The sequence below is a fragment of the Paramisgurnus dabryanus genome, chromosome 12 (assembly GCF_030506205.2).
Source record: "Paramisgurnus dabryanus chromosome 12, PD_genome_1.1, whole genome shotgun sequence".
In the NCBI taxonomy this organism is placed as follows: domain Eukaryota; kingdom Metazoa; phylum Chordata; class Actinopteri; order Cypriniformes; family Cobitidae; genus Paramisgurnus; species Paramisgurnus dabryanus.
In genome coordinates, this window is record NC_133348.1 from 28,181,332 (window position 1) to 28,200,330 (window position 18,999).

The 18,999-nt window shown below is 37.2% G+C and overlaps 1 protein-coding gene across 2 annotated transcripts in view; it reads left to right on the top strand.

The window, feature by feature from the left end:
- The window catches only part of scara5 (scavenger receptor class A, member 5 (putative)), a 65,049-nt gene that overhangs the window by 44,280 nt on the left and 1,770 nt on the right, over positions 1 to 18,999 (top strand). For both annotated transcript variants that reach the window (XM_065257400.2, XM_065257403.2), the window contains 4 exons: positions 2,330 to 2,410; positions 3,126 to 3,233; positions 8,634 to 8,699; positions 16,998 to 17,186. In XM_065257400.2, coding sequence (XP_065113472.1) covers positions 2,330 to 2,410; positions 3,126 to 3,233; positions 8,634 to 8,699; positions 16,998 to 17,186 — 444 coding nt within the window. The remainder of the gene's footprint in view (positions 1 to 2,329; positions 2,411 to 3,125; positions 3,234 to 8,633; positions 8,700 to 16,997; positions 17,187 to 18,999) is intronic.

Genomic DNA, 18,999 nt, shown 5'->3' on the forward strand with positions numbered 1-18,999 from the left:
CATGGCTGTAGACCGTTTCATCGGACGCACATGTGGTGATGCGATTACGCGTCTGGTAATTTTTACTTCCGGTTTCTGTTTGTTTAATCTGTCTGACTAGTTGCTTAACTGAACTCTTGAACAAATACCTCTTCGAAAATATCAAATGTTTTGGTTTCCTATCTAATCTACGTGTTGTTTATTTTGCTTGTTATATAAATAAACTACTTTAAAAGGACTTTGTTGTTATTTACTCTTAAGGGGATCGCACACCGGCCGCGCAGCTCAGCGCCGTGGAGCGCCGTGCCGTTCTAAAAAAATCGAACACATTGTTTTCTATGAGTATACGCACACCGGCGCCGCCAGGTGGCGCCTGTCCGCGCCGCCCAGCTGTGACTCAGGAAGTTTCTCAAATCCCTGTCACGCCACACAGCGCCACTCACATAGTTTAACATTAAATAACATCATATGTGTCCCAAATAATTAACAATTAACATTGGCTGCGAACGTATATTTTGCCTTTTTGAAGTAGACGCTATCTTTTTTACAATACCTCCGAGTTGTCCTAGATGCGACTCGACGCGGCGCTGAGCTGCGCGGCCGGTGTGTGATCCCCTTTAGCGGAGTTTACCGGAAGTTACGTGTTTTTCACGAAAGCTGCTTGTTTATGTTGTTGCTGCTGAAACCGTCTATAGGTGTGTAACCGGTTGCCGGTGTCTGTTGGGTGCGCGTGGTTTCTGCAAATCCAGCACGCTGTTAGGATTATTACGATAGTAATCACCTTGTAGTGATATATCTTTGTTTATCCAAGCGAGTGTAACTTCGCATAGAACCCATTTAAAACACAAAAACGGTACACTTCACACTTATAAACGGGTTAAACTATGACTATTTCTATTTCTTAAAGTATTTCTGAGCATTGCAAAATGCATTTACAACTGACAAACTATTCTGCTAACAGAGTGACCTGCTAATGTAGATTCTGTCTCCGTCCGAAATCACACACTGTGACAGTAGGTACTGAATTAGATGAAGTACCAACTTAATGACCGTTAAAACAGTAGGTACTGTGTATAGCAGGGCTATTCAAATCTTGCAACCTGGTCTCATGGGAAATACGTACCTCTGCACACTTTTTTGCAGCGCCACAAATATGTACCAACAGGTACGTATTGCTACAGTTTTGAAAAACAAACGTCCACTGGGGTCGAACACACCTGAGCAAGCTAATCAAGTTCTTCATGATCACTAGAAAATCACAGGTGGATAAGTTTGATTAGGGTTGGACCTAAACTCTGTAGTGCCCCGGCCCTCCAGGGTAAGATTTGAATAGACCGGGTGTATAGTATGATTATGGATAGTATGAATAAATTCGGATGTACGTACTTCATTCGCCATGTTGATAGATCAAGTGACATATGTCGTCATAACAACAAGTTAGTTGGAAGTTGGAATGACATAAAACAAGCGCAATTTAACCACAAGGGACAGCTGTTTAATATATGTATTTGCATTTGAATAGAGCCAGATTACTGCTTTCGGGGAATTTTTTAATAAAACCACCAAGCTAAATTTTACAACAATTAGTTATCTGGTCAAAACACCACAGGGCCACTGTGTTGGAATAAGAACTGGATAGCTTTTTGTTTCTGCAAATGAAACGAGGATTTGGAAGTGTTTGGCATAGTGTTGTTTTACTCAAGGTCCAAGCAACGCCTTCCTCCTCTACACACACTCAAACAGTCCTAAGCGCTGGGCAAACATGTGTTTGTACGACTAAGACAGAACAAACGTACCGAGCTGCTAGTCCAGGTCAAAAAGAAGAATAATGCTCGCCGCTCGCTCAGTCTGGGATCGCTGCACTCAAGAATGAGAATGAATAAAGCTTCTTACAGACATAAGAAGATCTATATTAGTGAGACATTTCTATATGAGCACTACGGCTCTCCTGATTTTGCCAAGTGGTTGATGTCCTGAGGCCAACATTATGTTGACCCTATGACAACATTTCAATCAACCAATCAGATTTCAGAAATAAGATTATAGTTTGTTTTAAGTTTAAGCTTACAGCCAGGTTTAGCTGTTTCTAGACCATTGTTTTTTACTTATCATGTCCCTCTGATTTTAAGGTTTGGTTATGGTTAGGGTTGGGGTTTGGGGTAGGTTTAGGTTTTATTTAGAACAATATGTTGCCCTGAGGACATCAACCACTTGGCACAAGTAGTTCGAGCATGGGACTAAGCAGGTTCTTTAGATTTTTGTTTCTTAGGTTCGTCTTAAATAACTTAGGGTAGTGTTAAAAAAAACTATTGAAATTAAACCAATTGAATTGTTTTTAATGCCATTTTAGGACCACCAGGTCCAAAGGGTGAGAAGGGTGATATGGGGCCCCTGGGACCTGCTGGACTTCCTGGTTTGACCGGAATAAGAGGTATCCAGTTTTTACATGTGCCTTTAAATGGTTGTTAATACTGTACATACTAATTATCATTTTAGTTCAAATCTATTTCACTTACACTGAAAAAAATGATTCATTGAATTTAATCAATTTATTTAAGCTACATTTAAACAAAAGTTTTATATTTTATTTTACTTTACTTATCTTTTTTGTTTAAATGTAGCTTAAATAAATTGATTGCAACCACTTACCTTAAAAATTTTTATTAAATTCAATGAATAATTTTTTTTCAATTTGTATATAGTATTAAAACTGTATAACAATGTAAACTGATGTGTCAAGTTGTTAGGGTAAACTCCCCTTCCACTTGAGCAATAGCAGGAAACTGCAGGATCTCTTAAACCTAAATAATAAAATAAAAATTAAATCCTAATTTCTAATTTTAAAGAAATTAGTATTTTTACTAATGTGAGTTGCAAAAGGTTGAGAACCCCTGTCCTAGCGGAAACATGGAAAATGAGAAAAGGCAAAATTTTTGTCCACACAATTTATATCACACTTATATCACACTTTATTTTTCAGATGGCTTTTGGGTTATATGAATAATAATGCGTTCTGTAATCGACTGGACTGTCTGGGATTTTTCTTTGCTGACAGCCTGAGCAATCCTGTGATAGAAAATATAATTCAAGGGTTGGAGGATAGATTGAAGTCTCCTGAATAAATGTGTACATGTGTTTATTATCAGGTTTAGCAGGAGAGAAGGGCATTCAGGGACCTCGGGGACTGGCAGGACGAGGTGGTCAGGATGGCCATAATGGAGAGAAAGGAGATATTGGACCTGTGGGACCTAAAGGTAAGAGCTTTTTATAGTGACCCACCCCAACACAAACAAATATGTTAATTTTAGAGTTAAGATTCTAATCTCCACATTTTATTTTATCCCAAGGTACCTTAGCCTTCAGCTTATGTTAGTAACTAAAACATCTCAAACATAACCTGCTCCCAAACTTGTATAACCTGTTGCCGGTAGAGGTGTTCATTTAGTAAATGCCTTCGTTGGTCATATTCGAAGAAAGGTGCAGATGACCACATTGGTCTTATGAGTCTGAGGAGGCGGAGTCTGTGAGCGGTTATGGGTGGGGCATAATCAATGTGACATCAAATTGATATAGGATCCCCAACAGCCTGTTTTGTGTGACTGTTATGGTTAAAAGAAGTTTACACAAAGATAAGTAGATGGATTTTTATAACTTCAGGATGTTTCTGCGCACACACACTGGCGACTCATTTTCTGCTAGAAACACATTTTAAAGTGCATTTTTTACTTTAACTCTGAATCTTACTTAAACCACTGATCTCATCTTCTAAGCATGCAGTTCTCCTTGCACCTTCCAAAACATAGACTGATTTTCCTTTAATGCTCTCCAGAATTCCAGAACACCATCCCCCACTTTCATTTTATCCTTCTCGGCTTACATCAAAACAACCTAACAGTTCCTCTTTGTGTTGTTGCCTCATGACAGTGGATGAGATGATGTGAAATGTAAAGAATCATTTTTGAGAATGTGATGCATTTTTCCAATAATCGTGAGTAATGGTACTCAAAAACATCATAAATGTGCAAAGTCCATGTTAATGTCATAATATAAATGACAGGTGTTCAGAACTAACTTTTTTATGAGACATGTGTCAAGACTCAAGATTGAGGTATTTCGAGATGATTTTGTGTGTGTGTGTGTGTCCTGTAAAGCACAGAGATTCTGTGTTTGCATGCTTTTTATAACACACCTGTGTGTGTGTGTCTGTCTGTGTGTGTGTGTGTGTGTGTGTGTGCGTGCGTGTGTGTGTGTGTGTGTGTGTGTGTGTGTGTGTGTGTGCGTGCGTGCGTGCGTGCGTGCGTGCGTGCGTGTGTGTGTGTGTGTGTGTGTGTGCGTGTGCGTGCGTGTGTGTGTGAAACGGCTCACTTTTAACATCTTGCGCTCAAATAATTTAAAATCACTTTTAAAAGCCTAAGAAACAGAAGTGTCTATGGAAATAGTTATTTCTGAATTATGTGTATTTGAGCACTTATTATTAAAGCGATTAGTATCATGTAGGCTATGCATCTGCAAATCTGCTTTCCCACAAAAATATTTTGTTTCTTCTGACTGGGTGGACAAGCCAATCTGTCAGTCATTCTGTCAGCATTAACCAATTTGTAACAGTATTTGATATTTTTTAGTTTTAATATAATAAATACGTATTGGACACATCACCATTTTCTCGGTGAACAGCTGCTCCGTGTTATTGGCTCTGCTTCGGCTTAATAAATCCGCCTGGTATGCTTGCAAAATCGTCATTAAGTGTAAACACTCTACTGTTGGCATCACCCCAAATCTGTCTTGTTTACAACCTTGTACACAGCGTTCCAAATTATTATGCAGATTTAAGAGTCATAGGGTCAGTTTCCTGGACAGGGTTGAAATTAATCCAGGCCTAGGCCTTAGTTTTATTAGGAGATTTAAGTAGTTTTTACAAATATACCTTACAAAAAAATAAACAATACTGGCGTGCATCGTGGCGAGACAAAAACAATGGCACTGATATATATTAAGATGTGTAAGATTTAAAGGGGACAGAGAATGAAAAACCGTTTTTACCTAGTCTTTGTTGAATAATGATAGTCTACCCGCATTCACGAACATACAAAAAGTTCTAGACATGCTAAACATCTCAGTCTCATAGAAATTTCTCTTTTAGAAATGTCAGCCAGAAAACGGCCCAATCTGAAAAACTGATGCTTATGACATCACAGGCATCTCACTGCCCCTCCACTTTAAAATAATTGGCTACATTTTTTGAGTGGCAGCAAAGTCAGCCAATCAGTAATGAGATTGCAAGTTAAGCCAGTAGGGGGAGACAAATAGGTTCAAAACCACTTGTTTAAAACCCCCCACCCTAATAGAGCTATCTGAGAGAGGTCATTAGGAAGCTTCTAAGGCATTACAGACCCAAACAAAAAAAAATGTATCTACATGTCACATCACAGAACAAGGATAAATACCCCCTTCAATCATTCTATGTCACCTTTAATTTAAGGCAGCTCAAACATGCATTTTAGTCTGGGACTAGGACAAGCCCTGTCCGGGAAACAACCTCATAAACATTTAAAAAAAAAAATTCAATTAAACTCATGAATAGTATTGTGTCACGGGGCTCTTTGGATCACTGAAATCAATCTCAGACACCTGTGATAGTCAGTTTGCCAGGTGAGCCCAGTTAAAGGAAAGCTACTTGAGAAGGATGTTTCACATTATTAAACAGTCCACAAGTTTCAAGCGATATAGGAAAGAAAAAGCCTTTCTCTGCTGCTGAAAACCATCAAATAGTGCAATGCCTTGGACAAGTTGTGAAAACATGACATATTTCACAAAAACTTAAGCATTATTGTACTGTGAAAAAATTGTGGCTGATTCAGAGCACACACAGGTTTGTGCAGATAAAGGCAGAACGAGGAAGATTTTTGCCAGACAAATTAATTGGATTAAAAGAGCAGCTCCTACTGTATAATGCCATTACAAAGCAAACAGGTATTTAAAGCTGCTGGTGCCTTTGGAATTCCCACGAACCTCAAGCTGTTGGATCCTCCAGATGTTTGCAGTTGTGCATAAACCTTCTATTAAGGCCACCTCCACAAATGCTCACAAGCAGAAATGGTTCCAGTGGGCCCAGACATACATGAAGACTCATTTTCAAACAGTCTTGTGAACTGTGATGAGTGCCGTGCAACCCTGAATGGGCCAGATGGATGGAATAGTGGATAGTTGGTGAAAACTGGGACGTCAGCAAGTACAGTAGGAGGCGAAGTCTTATTTTGAGCCGGAATCATGGGGAGAGGGCTGGTAGGCCCCTTTAGAGTCCCTGAAGGTGCGTAAATGACCTTGGCAAAGGATACATAGAGTTTCTGACTGACCACTTTCTTCCATGGTACAAAAAAAGAGAACAGTGCCTTCCGTAGCACAATCATCTTCATGCATGACAATGCATCATCTCATGCTGCAAAGAATAGCTCTGTGTCACTGGCTGCTATGGGCATCAAAGGAGAGAAACTCATGGTGTGGCCACCATCCTTCCCTGACCTCAACTCTATTGAGAATGTTTGGAGCATCTTCAAGCAAAAGATTTATGTGAGTGGGAGGCAGTTCGCATCAAAACAGCATCTCAGGGAGGCTATCCTGCCAAGAAATTCAAGCAGAAACTCTCCAAAAACTTCAAAAAAAAGTTCAATTGATGTAAGACTTGTAATGGTGATATAACAGAAGGGGTCCTATGTTAACATGTAACAACTTCTGTTAAGATTTTTTGTTTAAAATAGCTTTTGATTTCAGTAAATATTACTGGAAATTCAACAAATTACCATTTTCAGTTCTTTACAACTTATGAATAGTTTGAAACTGTTGTGCATAAGAATTTGGAACAGTGCATTTTGAGTTTTTTTAATAAAAAAAAATATACTGTTATAAAATGTGATCTGATCTTCATGTAAGTCAAGGGTATTGACAAATATAATGTGTCTGAAAATAATTATACCAAAAAATTCTGATCGTTCATGTCTTTATTGAGAACAACCAAAATAATTGGAGTCTGGAGTCTCTTTAAAGGGATAGTTCGGCCAAAAATGATATTAAACGCATGATTTACTCACCCTTAAGCTGTCCGAGTTTCATATGTCCATTGTTTTTCAGACAAACACATTTTCGGATATTTTAGAAAATGTTTTAGATCTTTCAGTTGATTAAATGTAATGTTACGGGGTCCACGACCTTCAAGTCCAAAAAAAGTGCGTCCATCCTTCACAAATTAAATCCAAACGGCTCCAGGATGATAAACAAAGGTCTTCTGAGGGTAATCCGTGCGGTGTTGTTGTAGAAATATCCATATTTAAAACTTTATTAACGTAAATAAATACCTTCCGGTAGCGCCGCTATCTTAGTCGCGTCCGCATTCAGGATGAGAGCTTACGCAGCCTACGGAGGTTACTCTGCGGCTGCTCTGTGCCCCGCCCTCCGAATTTGTCATATGTCACTAAGAAAAGTGCGTACACTACGCTAATACTCTCTCCTGAATACAGAGGAGTCTAAGATGGCGGCGCTACCGGAAGTTAGTTATTTACGTTAATAAAGTTTTAAATATGGATATTTCTATAACAACACCGCGCGGATTACCCTCAGAAGAACTTTGTTAACATGTAACCAAGAGGAATGGGCTAAAATTCCTCCTCAGCGATGTGCAGATCTGGTTCACAGCTACAGGAAGTGCCTGGTTGAGGTTATTGCTGCCAAGGGGGTCAACCAGTTATTAATTATAAGGGTTCACTTACTTTTTCCACTGCCATTTTGAAAGTTGAATGAGTGTGTTCAATAAAGACATGAAAGATCTTAATTTTTTTGTGTAATTATTTTTAGACACGTTTTGTTTTGTCAATACCCTTAATTTAGAGGAAGATCAGATCACATTTTAAGACAAATTTATTCAGAAAACCATGAAATTCCAATAGGTTCACATACTTTTTTTGCCACTGTGCGCGTGTAAAACTTGTGTTTGACTGGTGACTAACTAGAGAATGGTATCTTCCACGATTTTGCCACCTTAGTGTGCAAATCAGAAAACAAGGGAAGACCTTTGCGCTGTGGTTGGACTCTCTTTTTTAAAAAAGTCTTTCATACTGGTTTTTTCATTCTTTTGACTTTTAACTGGCCACTTAATCTTAAAGGTTAGTTCAGCCCAAAATGATAATTTTCTCATAAATCACTTACTCCTGTGTCGTTCTAAACCACCAAGTTCTTTGATTGTCTTCAGAAAACATTTTTAAGATATTGTTGATGAAAACTGAGGGTCTTGTGACTGCAGACTGCAGTTTGATTTACAGTTCTTTTCCCAGAAAACAATAAAAAACATCATCAAAAAAGTCTATGTTTCATCAGTAGTTCAATAATAATTTTATGAAGCGGCGAGAACACTTTTGTATACAAAGAAAACAAAACAAACGATTTTATTCCACAATTTGTTATCCTCCAAGTCATTCAGTGCACGTTCACAGGAAGACTACCGCACATGCTGCTGACACAAAATACTCTTGCAAGTAATTTGTGAATTTATACGGACTGTTTAAGTATTGTTTACAATGTTTCCATAATGGCTTAAATAAAAAAAGGCAACTACGTATCAAATGCAACACTGAGACAAGATAATAAATGTGCATTTTATTCGACAGGTGAAAGAGGAGAGCGGGGACAAAAAGGAGAAAAGGGCGAGCGAGAAGACAAAGGAGAGAAAACAGGTGCATTTTTATTTTTGTGAAAAAGAAGCAGAACAATTCATTTCATTTTGATCCTACATCTCTGTTCATTTAATGCCCTATTCATGTATGCATTAACACATAAGTAAATTAAATATATTAATTTGAGGTTTTTAATAAATGAGCAGATGGCAACAGACAAGCTTATATTATTGGAAAAAAACTACTGTTAACTTTGATCACCTCTTGGATGATGTGCGTCTTTATTTCTCAGAATTACAAATGTGAACAATTGCTTACCCAAAAGGTGAAAGTGCTGTTTTAAAAATGATAATCCAGGGTTAAGTAGAGTGTGAAAAGCCTGTTTTAGCCTAAAAAAAAATATTGGTTTGGGTATCGGTGTGAATCAGCTTATCATGTGCGACTTATTTCACATTTGAGCTTTGCATTTTGTGTAAATTAGCTTTAACAATTCAGGTTAGGTTATTGTACATTCTGATAGACTTAGATTAAACTGAGGTTTAAAGAGCACACAATAAACAGTCACTTTGTGAAAACTGCAATGAGCGAAAAAATTGCATTTTTAAATTAGCAAGTGTGAGGTCAAGTGTTGGAAAACAATCAGTTTCTCAAAGAGAATAGGGTTCTGTCCAAATGTTAAGCAAACATCAGAGATGGCTACACTGCATGATTTGATAAGTTCATTTTATTAATTATTTTTTTAAGTCAAGTTTATCATAGTCAAGCTGTTTAACATAGAAAGAGGGCCTTAACACCAGAAAATTAACTATTTATATACATAAATATTGTACACACCAAGTGGTTCATGCTAATAACATTTAATCAATAGTTTGGTGGGTTTGATTGATTTACACAAAGACTCTCAGAGAACTGTAAAGAGAAAAAGGCGTGTGGTTTAAAGCTGCTGTTTAAAGTTAGTTGTTCAAACAGAAGTAAATAAGGCCATCTAGTGGTCAACACAGAACATATTTTTGACTGAACATATTATTTATAAATGGAGCCTGAGAGCATAGCATAGTTTGCCCACTTAAAACAAATGAAAATGTTTATAATTTCTATAGTAGGTTCATTTTAACTAATAGAGACAGAATATAACCCAAAAAATCCCCCCAAAAAGTATTAAAGTTAAAAAAAAGATTTGTATTTCAGTAAGGGTAATAACTATTTGATCCCCAAGCAAAACATGACTTGGTACTTGGTGGAGAAACCCTTTTGGCAAGCAAAGAGGTAAGACGTTTCTTGAAGTTGGTCACTAGGGAGAAAGAAGTCATTCAGAAAACATCTTAATCCTTAAAAGAGGTTTTAAGGTCCAAAATTGTTAGGAGTATCGACGAGGACTTTTAAGAGGCTTAAGAGTTTCTTTAGCAGCAGGGAAAGTGGACAAAACATGAAGAGGGAGACAAAGTGATGCACACAGTACACGACAGCGAGTAAATAAGACAAAACACAATAGATGTGCAGGAATCATGTTTGTGACTGATCTTATTAAAAACATGCTAACATATCTAACACAGCGCAGAAATACCATAATGCCAGAAATAAAGTAATCACTACATTAACTACAATAACAGATTCAGCAACTGGAACAAATGCAACTATACAGCAGAGATGATTTGGGTCTGTTACAAACATCTATAAGCAAAGTGATCACACAAACTCACGATGTTCTTGGAGTCATAGTCAGCATTTATCTTCCTGTCTGTGTGTCGTGCCCACTTAAGTGTACACTGTAGATTTTACATTTATGTTATTTACTGGCAACATTTTGTTCAAAGTTAAATGAACATGAAACATTTTCAGACTTTATCTTCTACAGTAAGTTACTGGCAACCAGCTGCAAAATTACAGCAAATTTTTTACAGTGATAACCATATCATATTACACAATTTTAACTTGCACACTAAAACAATACTAAAACATTCTATAAAACAAATGATTTGCATAACTGTACTAAAATGTTATTTTCCCAAATAAAGGATTAAGTGTTCCCTTTTGCCACTACCAAAACAATGATGTCACACCGTAATTTCACCATTTCGTTCTTGCATGTTTCAAAAGTAAAACTTTTAGATACTTTTGAGCAAAGATGCTATCAGCACATGGTTAACAAGCACAGTTCTGTACACATATAAAAACAACATTTATGGAATAACACCCCAAAAATGTGCTTAATGGCAGGAATGATGGTGTTTGGTTGGACATCCTGTAAAGTAACACACAGAATTTTAAACACATACATCAATTGTGGGCCTATTAACTCACCATATAGCTACACGAGAGAGCGACATTAATATTTCCTGATCAAAAATGTAGGGGTGTGGTTAAAATAATAATGGACTAAAACATAAATTGTTTCAGTAGTAACATGACATTGTTTTTTTTACATATAGTTTCATGATTTACAAAGAAATTATCACAAATTTTTTTTTAAAGAAATTTGGAAAAAAACTTAATTTATGGGTTAGGGTTCCGGACAGCTACCTCATAATTGAAGTACCCAAAAATTATTATTATATTTATTATATATTAAAGGAATAGTCCATTTTCTTCAAAGAAAAATCCAGATAATTTACTCACCACCATGTCATTCAAAATGTTGATGTCTTTCTTTGTTCAGTCGAGAAGAAATTATGTTTTTTGAGGAAAACATTGCAGGATTTTTCTCATTTTAATGGACTTCAATAGATACCAACACTTAACACTTAACTCAACACATAACAGTTTTTTCATCGGAGTTACAAAGGACTCTAAACGATCCCAAACGAGGCATAAGGGTCTTATCTAGCGAAACGATTGTCATTTTTGACAAGAAAAATAAAAAATATGCACTTTTAAACCACAACTTTTCGTCTACTGTAGGTCGGTCCAGCGCGACCTAACGTAAATGCGTAGTGACTTAGGGAGGTCACGTGTTACATATATAAAACGCACATTTGCGGACCATTTTAAACAATAAACTGACACAAAGACATTAATTAGTATCATTCCACATACAACAACGTAGGAACGGTCCTCTTTCAACACACTTGTAAACACTGGGGCGGAGTTTCGCGTTCGTCCTCTGTGACCTCTTGACGTCATGACGTATTGCGTGGGGTCACACTGGCGCATCACGACCGGATCTAGACAAGAAGTTGTGGTTTAAAAGTGCATATTTTTTATTTTTCTTGTCAAAAATGACAATCGTTTCGCTAGATAAGACCCTTATGCCTCGTTTGGGATCGTTTAGAGTCCTTTGAAACTCCGTTGAAAAAAACTGTTAAGAGTTGAGTTAAGTATTAAATGTTGGTGTCTATTAAAGTCCATTAAAATGAGAAAAATCCTGCAATGTTTTCCTCAAAAAACATAATTTCTTCTCGACTGAACAAAGAAAGACATCAACATTTTGGATGACATGGTGGTGAGTAAATTATCTGGATTTTTCTTTGAAGAAAATTTACTATTCCTTTAATCCTACTGATATTTTAAATCAGGGGTCACGAACCTTTGTGTAAGTAAGGGCTATCACAATGGATAAAAGATTTTGGAAGGCTACATTTTGATAAAGTCTACTCAAAACTTTTTTGTTTTACTTGTTGATTTTATTTTATTTTACTTGTTTTAGGGACGGTTTTCCGGACAGGGATTAGCCTAGTCCTAGACTAAAATAAATGGAAGAGCTGTCCAAACTGAAAACAACTTGCACTGAAATATCTTAAAATACATTAGTTCCCTTTGTCTTGCCTCAAAATGCACACAAGTAATGTTTTAAGTAAACTGAGGCCTAATCCTGGTTTAAGATAATCCCTGTCCGGGAAACCACCTCTAATACGTTTTAGTATTGTTTCAAATGTTAACATTCATAAACCAAGCCAAACTAATATAAAAAATATGTAATAAATAAATATTTAAATTGAGACTATGTTGGAGACCCCTGTTTTAAATATTGTGGGCTTTTAAAATAGATAATAAAAGGATTTTAGCAAACATTTGAATACTTAAATGCTTTTTAAATGTGTTTTTTGGATGTGGGACAGCAGTTTGCACAATGGCTTATATATGTCACACTCCCAGTTTGTCTGCTTGTCTGTTTCCTTTGTTTTCATCATTTGTCTCCCTTAGGATCACATTTCCCCTCATCATCCACGCTCCCTCACCTGTTTCATGTCTACAGTCATCCTCCAGCAATCAGCAGCATCATCATCATCATCATCTCTCCTGTTTCCCTTTTTGTTTGTCTGCTCTCCGTCCTAATTACTGTGTGTTTCCCTGCCTGTCTACATGTTCTTATTATTGTAATTAAAGTTGATCCTATTGATTTCAGCTCCAAGTCTCCATTCTGTCTTTTTACATTCAGCAACCATGGCAACATATGTGACCCTGGACCAAAAAAACAGTCTTATGCCAAAAATGCATTGGGTCAAAATTAGCGATTTTTCTTTTATGCCAAAATAATTTGGATATTATTTAAAATTCATTTATTGTCCTATCATAACAAACCATACATCAATAGAAATCATATTTATTCAGCTGTTCAGGTGATGTATCTTAATTTCAAAAACCTTATGACTGGTTTTGTGGTCCAAGTATATCTATATGTATATCATGTATATCTATAACCTATGGACGTGCGGTCCATATAACTGCGAATGCTCGGCATAGCCAAGTAATTCGTGGACTCTAATTCCTATTAACACTTGTCTGTGTCCGAAACAGCCCCCTATATCCTTATTCCCTACACTGGTTTGCTAACATGGTCCCACTTAGTCCAGGCATGCAAATAGCAAATAGAAAAAACACCAGCCAATCAAGAAAACATCTTCATCAGTCTGACAACACATGCGCTGCAGATACTCACAACGCAAACAATTACAGAAACGCGCTGCCAATTCTTACAACTCAAGTAAACATTCCCCAGAAACACTTCCGTTGTAATTTGTTTTGCTTGCAGCGCATTTCTGTATTTGTGTTTTAAGGATTCGCAGCGCGTTTCTGTATTTGTTGAATTTGATCATGGGGATTACAACGTACACACACAAAAAACAGCTCAGGGGCAGAAGGACCAAAAAAGTACATTTTCCACATTATAACACATCGGTCAAACAAAATACTAAGAAAGAAACAGCTAATAATGTGGATATTATGTTTAATATTGTTGATATTTAAAACGTTATGAATAAAAGTGCTAACTATCAAGAAATAAAAGGTAAAATTAATTATATGCCAACTGATTTAACTTTGGTTTTCCAAAACACTTTTGGATTTAAAATAAATTGGGGTTTTACTACACCCTAGGATAAACACGTTTACTATTGCAAACATAAATTAACAGGACTTTAGCTACAGTAACCATGTAGCTCAACTATGTCATTTGTAGCAAAATGGTAGTTTAAGTTTAGGTGTTTATCATAGATATTGGTTTATAACAAAACTTGTTTATTAAAATTAGCTCTCATTATCTCTAAAAATGTATAATTAGTTTATGTATATTTTAGAATATACAGTGAGGAAAATAAGTATTTGAACACCCTGCTATTTTGCAAGTTCTCCCACTTAGAAATCATGGAGGGATCTGAAATTGTCATCATAGTTGCATGTCCACTGTTAGAGACATAATCTAAAAAAAATCCAGAAATCACAATGTATGATTTTTTTTAACTATTTATTTTTATGATACAGCTGCAAATAAGTATTTGAACACCTGAGAAAATCAATGTTAATATTTGGTACAGTAGCCTTTGTTTGCAATTACAGAGGTCAAACGTTTCCTGTAGTTTTCACCAGGTTTGCACACACTGCACGAGGGACTTTGGCTCACTCCTCCAGATTTCTGGCCTGAGTTTGAGCTCCCTCCAAAGATTCTCTATTGGGTTTAGGTCTGGAGACTGGCTAAGTCACGCCAGAACCTTGATATGCTTCTTACAGAGCCACTCCTTGGTTATCCTGGCTGTGTGTCTTTGTCATGTTGGAAGACCCAGCCTTGACTCATCTTCAATGCTCTAACTGAGGGAAGGATGTGGTTCCCCAAAATCTCACAATACATGGCCCTGGTCATCCTCTCCTTAATGCAGTGCAGTCACCCTGTCCCATGTGCAGAAAAACACCCCCAAAGCATGATGCTACCACCCCCATGCTTCACAGTAGGGATGTTGTTCTTGGGATTGTGCTCATCATTCTTCTTCCTCCAAACACGTTTAGTGGAATTATGACCAAAAAGTTATATTTTGGTCTCATCTGAACACATGACTTTCTTCCATGACTCCTCTGGATCATCCAAATGGTCATTGGCAAACTTAAGACGGGCCTGGACATGTGCTGGTTTAAGCAGGGGAACCTTCTGTGCCATGCATGATTTCAAACCATGACGTCTTAGTGTATTACCAACAGTAACCTTGAAAACGGTGGTCCCAGCTCTTTTCAGGTCATGGATCAGCTCCTCCCGTGTAGTTCTGGACTGATTTCTCACCTTTCTTAGGATCATTGAGACCCCACGAGGTGAGATCTTGCATGGAGCCCCAGTCCGAGGGAGATTGACAGTCATGTTTAGCTTCTTCCATTTTCTTATGATTGCTCCAACAGTGGACCTTTTTTCAGCAAGCTGCTTGGCAATTTTCCCGTAGCCCTTTTCAGCCTTGTGGAGGTGACAATTTTGTCTCTAGTGTCTTTGGACAGCTCTTTGATCTTGGCCATGTTAGTAGTTGGGTTCTTACTGATTGTATGGGGTGGACAGGTGTCTTTATTCAGATAATGACCTCAAACAGGTGCATCTAATTTACTATAATAAATGGAGTGGAGGTGGACATTTTAATGGTCAGAATTCTAGCTGATAGACGGATGTTCAAATACTTATTTGCAGCTTTATCATAAAAATAAATAGTAAAAAAATCATACATTGTGATATTTTTGGATTTTTTTTTTTAGATTATGTCTCTCACAGTGGACATGCACCAATTTCAGACCCCTCCATGATTTCTAAGTGGGAGAACTTGCAAAATAGCAGGTTGTTTAAATACTTATTTTCCTCACTGTACAATTAAGATATTTTATAAATAAAGCCAACATTTTGGAGGGGGCTTAATTGCTACTTTGGCACCATGTAAATATAATCACAAAATATAAAAACATTTTAATTTTGAAAGAAGTAAAACATCAATGTATTTTTCAGGGTATTATAAAACATCATTTTAACAATGTTTGCGAGTGCTCACCGCAGGTCTGCCATCCCCGATGAGCATCATCTCTTGACATTCACTCTCTCCAAACTGTTTTGCATTTAAAAATTTTTACTTTGTTCTTATTGTAAAGTTGAAATGCCTTTATGATTTTTGTATGCTGTAGTTGATTTAGGTGCTGTAGTTTTTTCTCTTTCTTTATTTTCCTGCTGAGAACAAATGATACACATTAGCAGACATCTATTATATAATGATGTTACATGGCGTGTAATTTGTAGGCCTTTCTAAATATAGATAAGTAAGGTAAAAGGTTGGTAAAGTAAAACCACACAAAGTTATTTTATCTTTAAACATTTTTATTCAGAAAATCATCAAAGATTGTCATTAGAGGGATTTCTCATTAAAATACATAAGGTGGGTTTAAATAGTACCACAGATGACACAAAATCATCACCAAAGAAGTGGGTTTTTGTTGTTTGGGAGGGAAATTTAAGTTTGTTCAGCTTCCCAAATAAACCCAGCATTATGAAAACAATGGATATAGTTTATTTATCTGCGGTAGCAGGGGAGTTGTGAGTGTGTTTGTTTAACGCTGGATTTTGTTGAAATGGGCCATGAGTCGCAGGCGGTAAGTAAAACTGCATCAAATAGCTGTGTTTTGTTGGCAATCAGCACTTAAGTGCATATTCAGTAATGTAAACTGAATAGACTTCTGCTAGACGCCTCCAGGATCTCATGTTTTCCCGGAAAGTATAGGTAGATCTGATCTCTCTTATTTATATATGGGATAAAACTAAAGACTCTTCAGAGATATGAAGGATGTAATACTACTCTATAGCTACTCAAGATTAACATGAGATAAGCAGAAACAGTGTGTGTTATGGAAGATTTAAAGTGAAACACACACGTCACAATTGATGGGCAGCTTTGCCCGGGAAGAAACAGCAGTCTGGATCCGAGGAGAAAAAGTAATAGTCCAAAATTAAAAGCATCACTTTCAGGTAAGTTTAAAAACCTGTAAATCAGCTATAAAAAACAGAAATCTAAAATAAGTGAAGAGGTGAATAAGTCCTTCACTGTTTGTTTGGTCACATGACTGCCAGTGGTAGAAAAGTGATTTTAACCACTTGTGATGTCCTTTAGTAAAGTATGAGTGTGTCTGTTTCAGCTGAAGAAACTCTGGTGAGGCTGGTGAATGGGTCAGGGCCTCACGAGGGTCGAGTTGAAATCTTTCACGAGCGTCGATGGGGGACGGTGTGTGACGATGTTTGGGACATAAAAGATGGAACCGTTGTGTGCAGGATGCTGGGGTACCATGGCGCCAAAGAAGTCCACAAAACGGGGCGGTTTGGACAAGGTTAGAATTACAGACATGCAATTCACGGAAAACACTAAAATCCACTAATTTACACAAAAGAGCTATACAACTTGATTGTATAAGTATCTTTCAGCGCACACTGACAGATCTGTCCATGTGTGTAAAATGTTTGAGTCCAGAGAAATTCCCTATTTTATCCAGAGTAACGCCACACCTTTGTCATTGCCTGTCACGCCGCATTCAGACAGACAGCGATGTTATCGCTGCTCATCGCCTGCTGCTGGTGGTTGATGTCGCTTGTGGGCGTTCCCACTTCTGGTTGCGTAGTAGTGTGACGTTGTAAACAACAAATCAGTGCTCCACTTACTTCACTCCCATTGGTAGTCGCTTGTGAAACTCGCTGCTAATTTGCATAAAGTTAAACTTTTCTCAACTTTTGTCGCGCGACTCCGTCGCTAATCGCGCCTACATTCTGTCGCCAACGGTCACGTTCGCTCGTGTCGCCGGAAGTCGCCCAGTTTCCATTGAAATGAATGAGGTCGCGTCGCTCTGCTACTGCTTGTCGTTGGCTGTCTGAATGGGGTGGTATCGTGTTCACAGTGTCCTTGGTGTGTTTGCACTTTTACTGCTGTAGAAATCAGAGGTCTGTTTGACTTTGCACAGGGCTGAGCAAACTGATCTGTGGATGGAAATCAATCGAGCAGGACTCACAAATCATGTTCATGAGTGATGTAATGAAATAAGATATAATGTAACTTTAAGCCAATAACTTTAAGAGTGGTTTGATGGAAAAAACAACAGAGTGACGTGCTAGACACTACAATCTCTACATCATATGTATCGCTGCACAGATCATTCAGCGTTAAAGTATCACAAGAGTATTTACAAAAGTGTTTACTGTCGAGTCCCTCTTGTAATACGCCGATCAATCTGTGCAGTGCTGCATGCAGAAGTGACGTCTAGCACAACACTGATGTTGTTTCTATCAAGCCACACTGTGGGCTTACATTATAATGTTGCGGTTAAAAAAACTTGATTTCATCCTTGAACATGATTTGTGAGTCTTGTTGGATTGATTTACATTATCTGTGAAAGTGAAGACTATAACTCAGATGATTTCACACTCCTTTATAGCGTCATCAAGCTAGGCCCTATTTTATTGTGACCTCTAGCAGTAAATTTTATGTATTGTGCCTTTAAAGAGCCAGTAAGATGCACATTTTAAGCATCCTATCAATGTTTATAAGTTCCAGGTTTAACAGGTTTAAATGCATGCAAGGTCAAAAAACACAGTAATTTTCTCAAAATATAAATTTAATATTACCCCATTTCTCAGAGATCCCCAAACGATTCGTGTGAAGCCGTTCAACGACTGTCTGCTAACGTGACTCTCTGACAGTAAATTAAGAGTTTAAACAACAACATCATTCATCATTAATCCAAGCAATAAAAAAAACGATAGAAACTAACATTTTACATTCATTTAAGCATTTATGTAAACTAACCGGACCATAGCAAAAATGTAAACACTAAGTTAGTGCACATGCGTTACCCGCTTGCTAACGTGACTGTCTGACAGTAAAATTAAGAGTTTAAACAACAACATCATTCATCATTAATCCAAGCAATAAAAACAACGATAGAAACTAACATTTTACATTAATTTAAGCAAGTATGTAGCTATAATCATACTTACAGGTTGTGGTTATGAGACGCATGTTGTTCCAAATAAATTGGGTACTGAACCATCTTTCGTTACCAAATGTCTAGTAAATCCCTCTGTGAAAAAGTAATTTTAACCACTGATTCTTCACAGCCAAACGTTTAGTATATCCCTCCCTAAAAAAAAGAG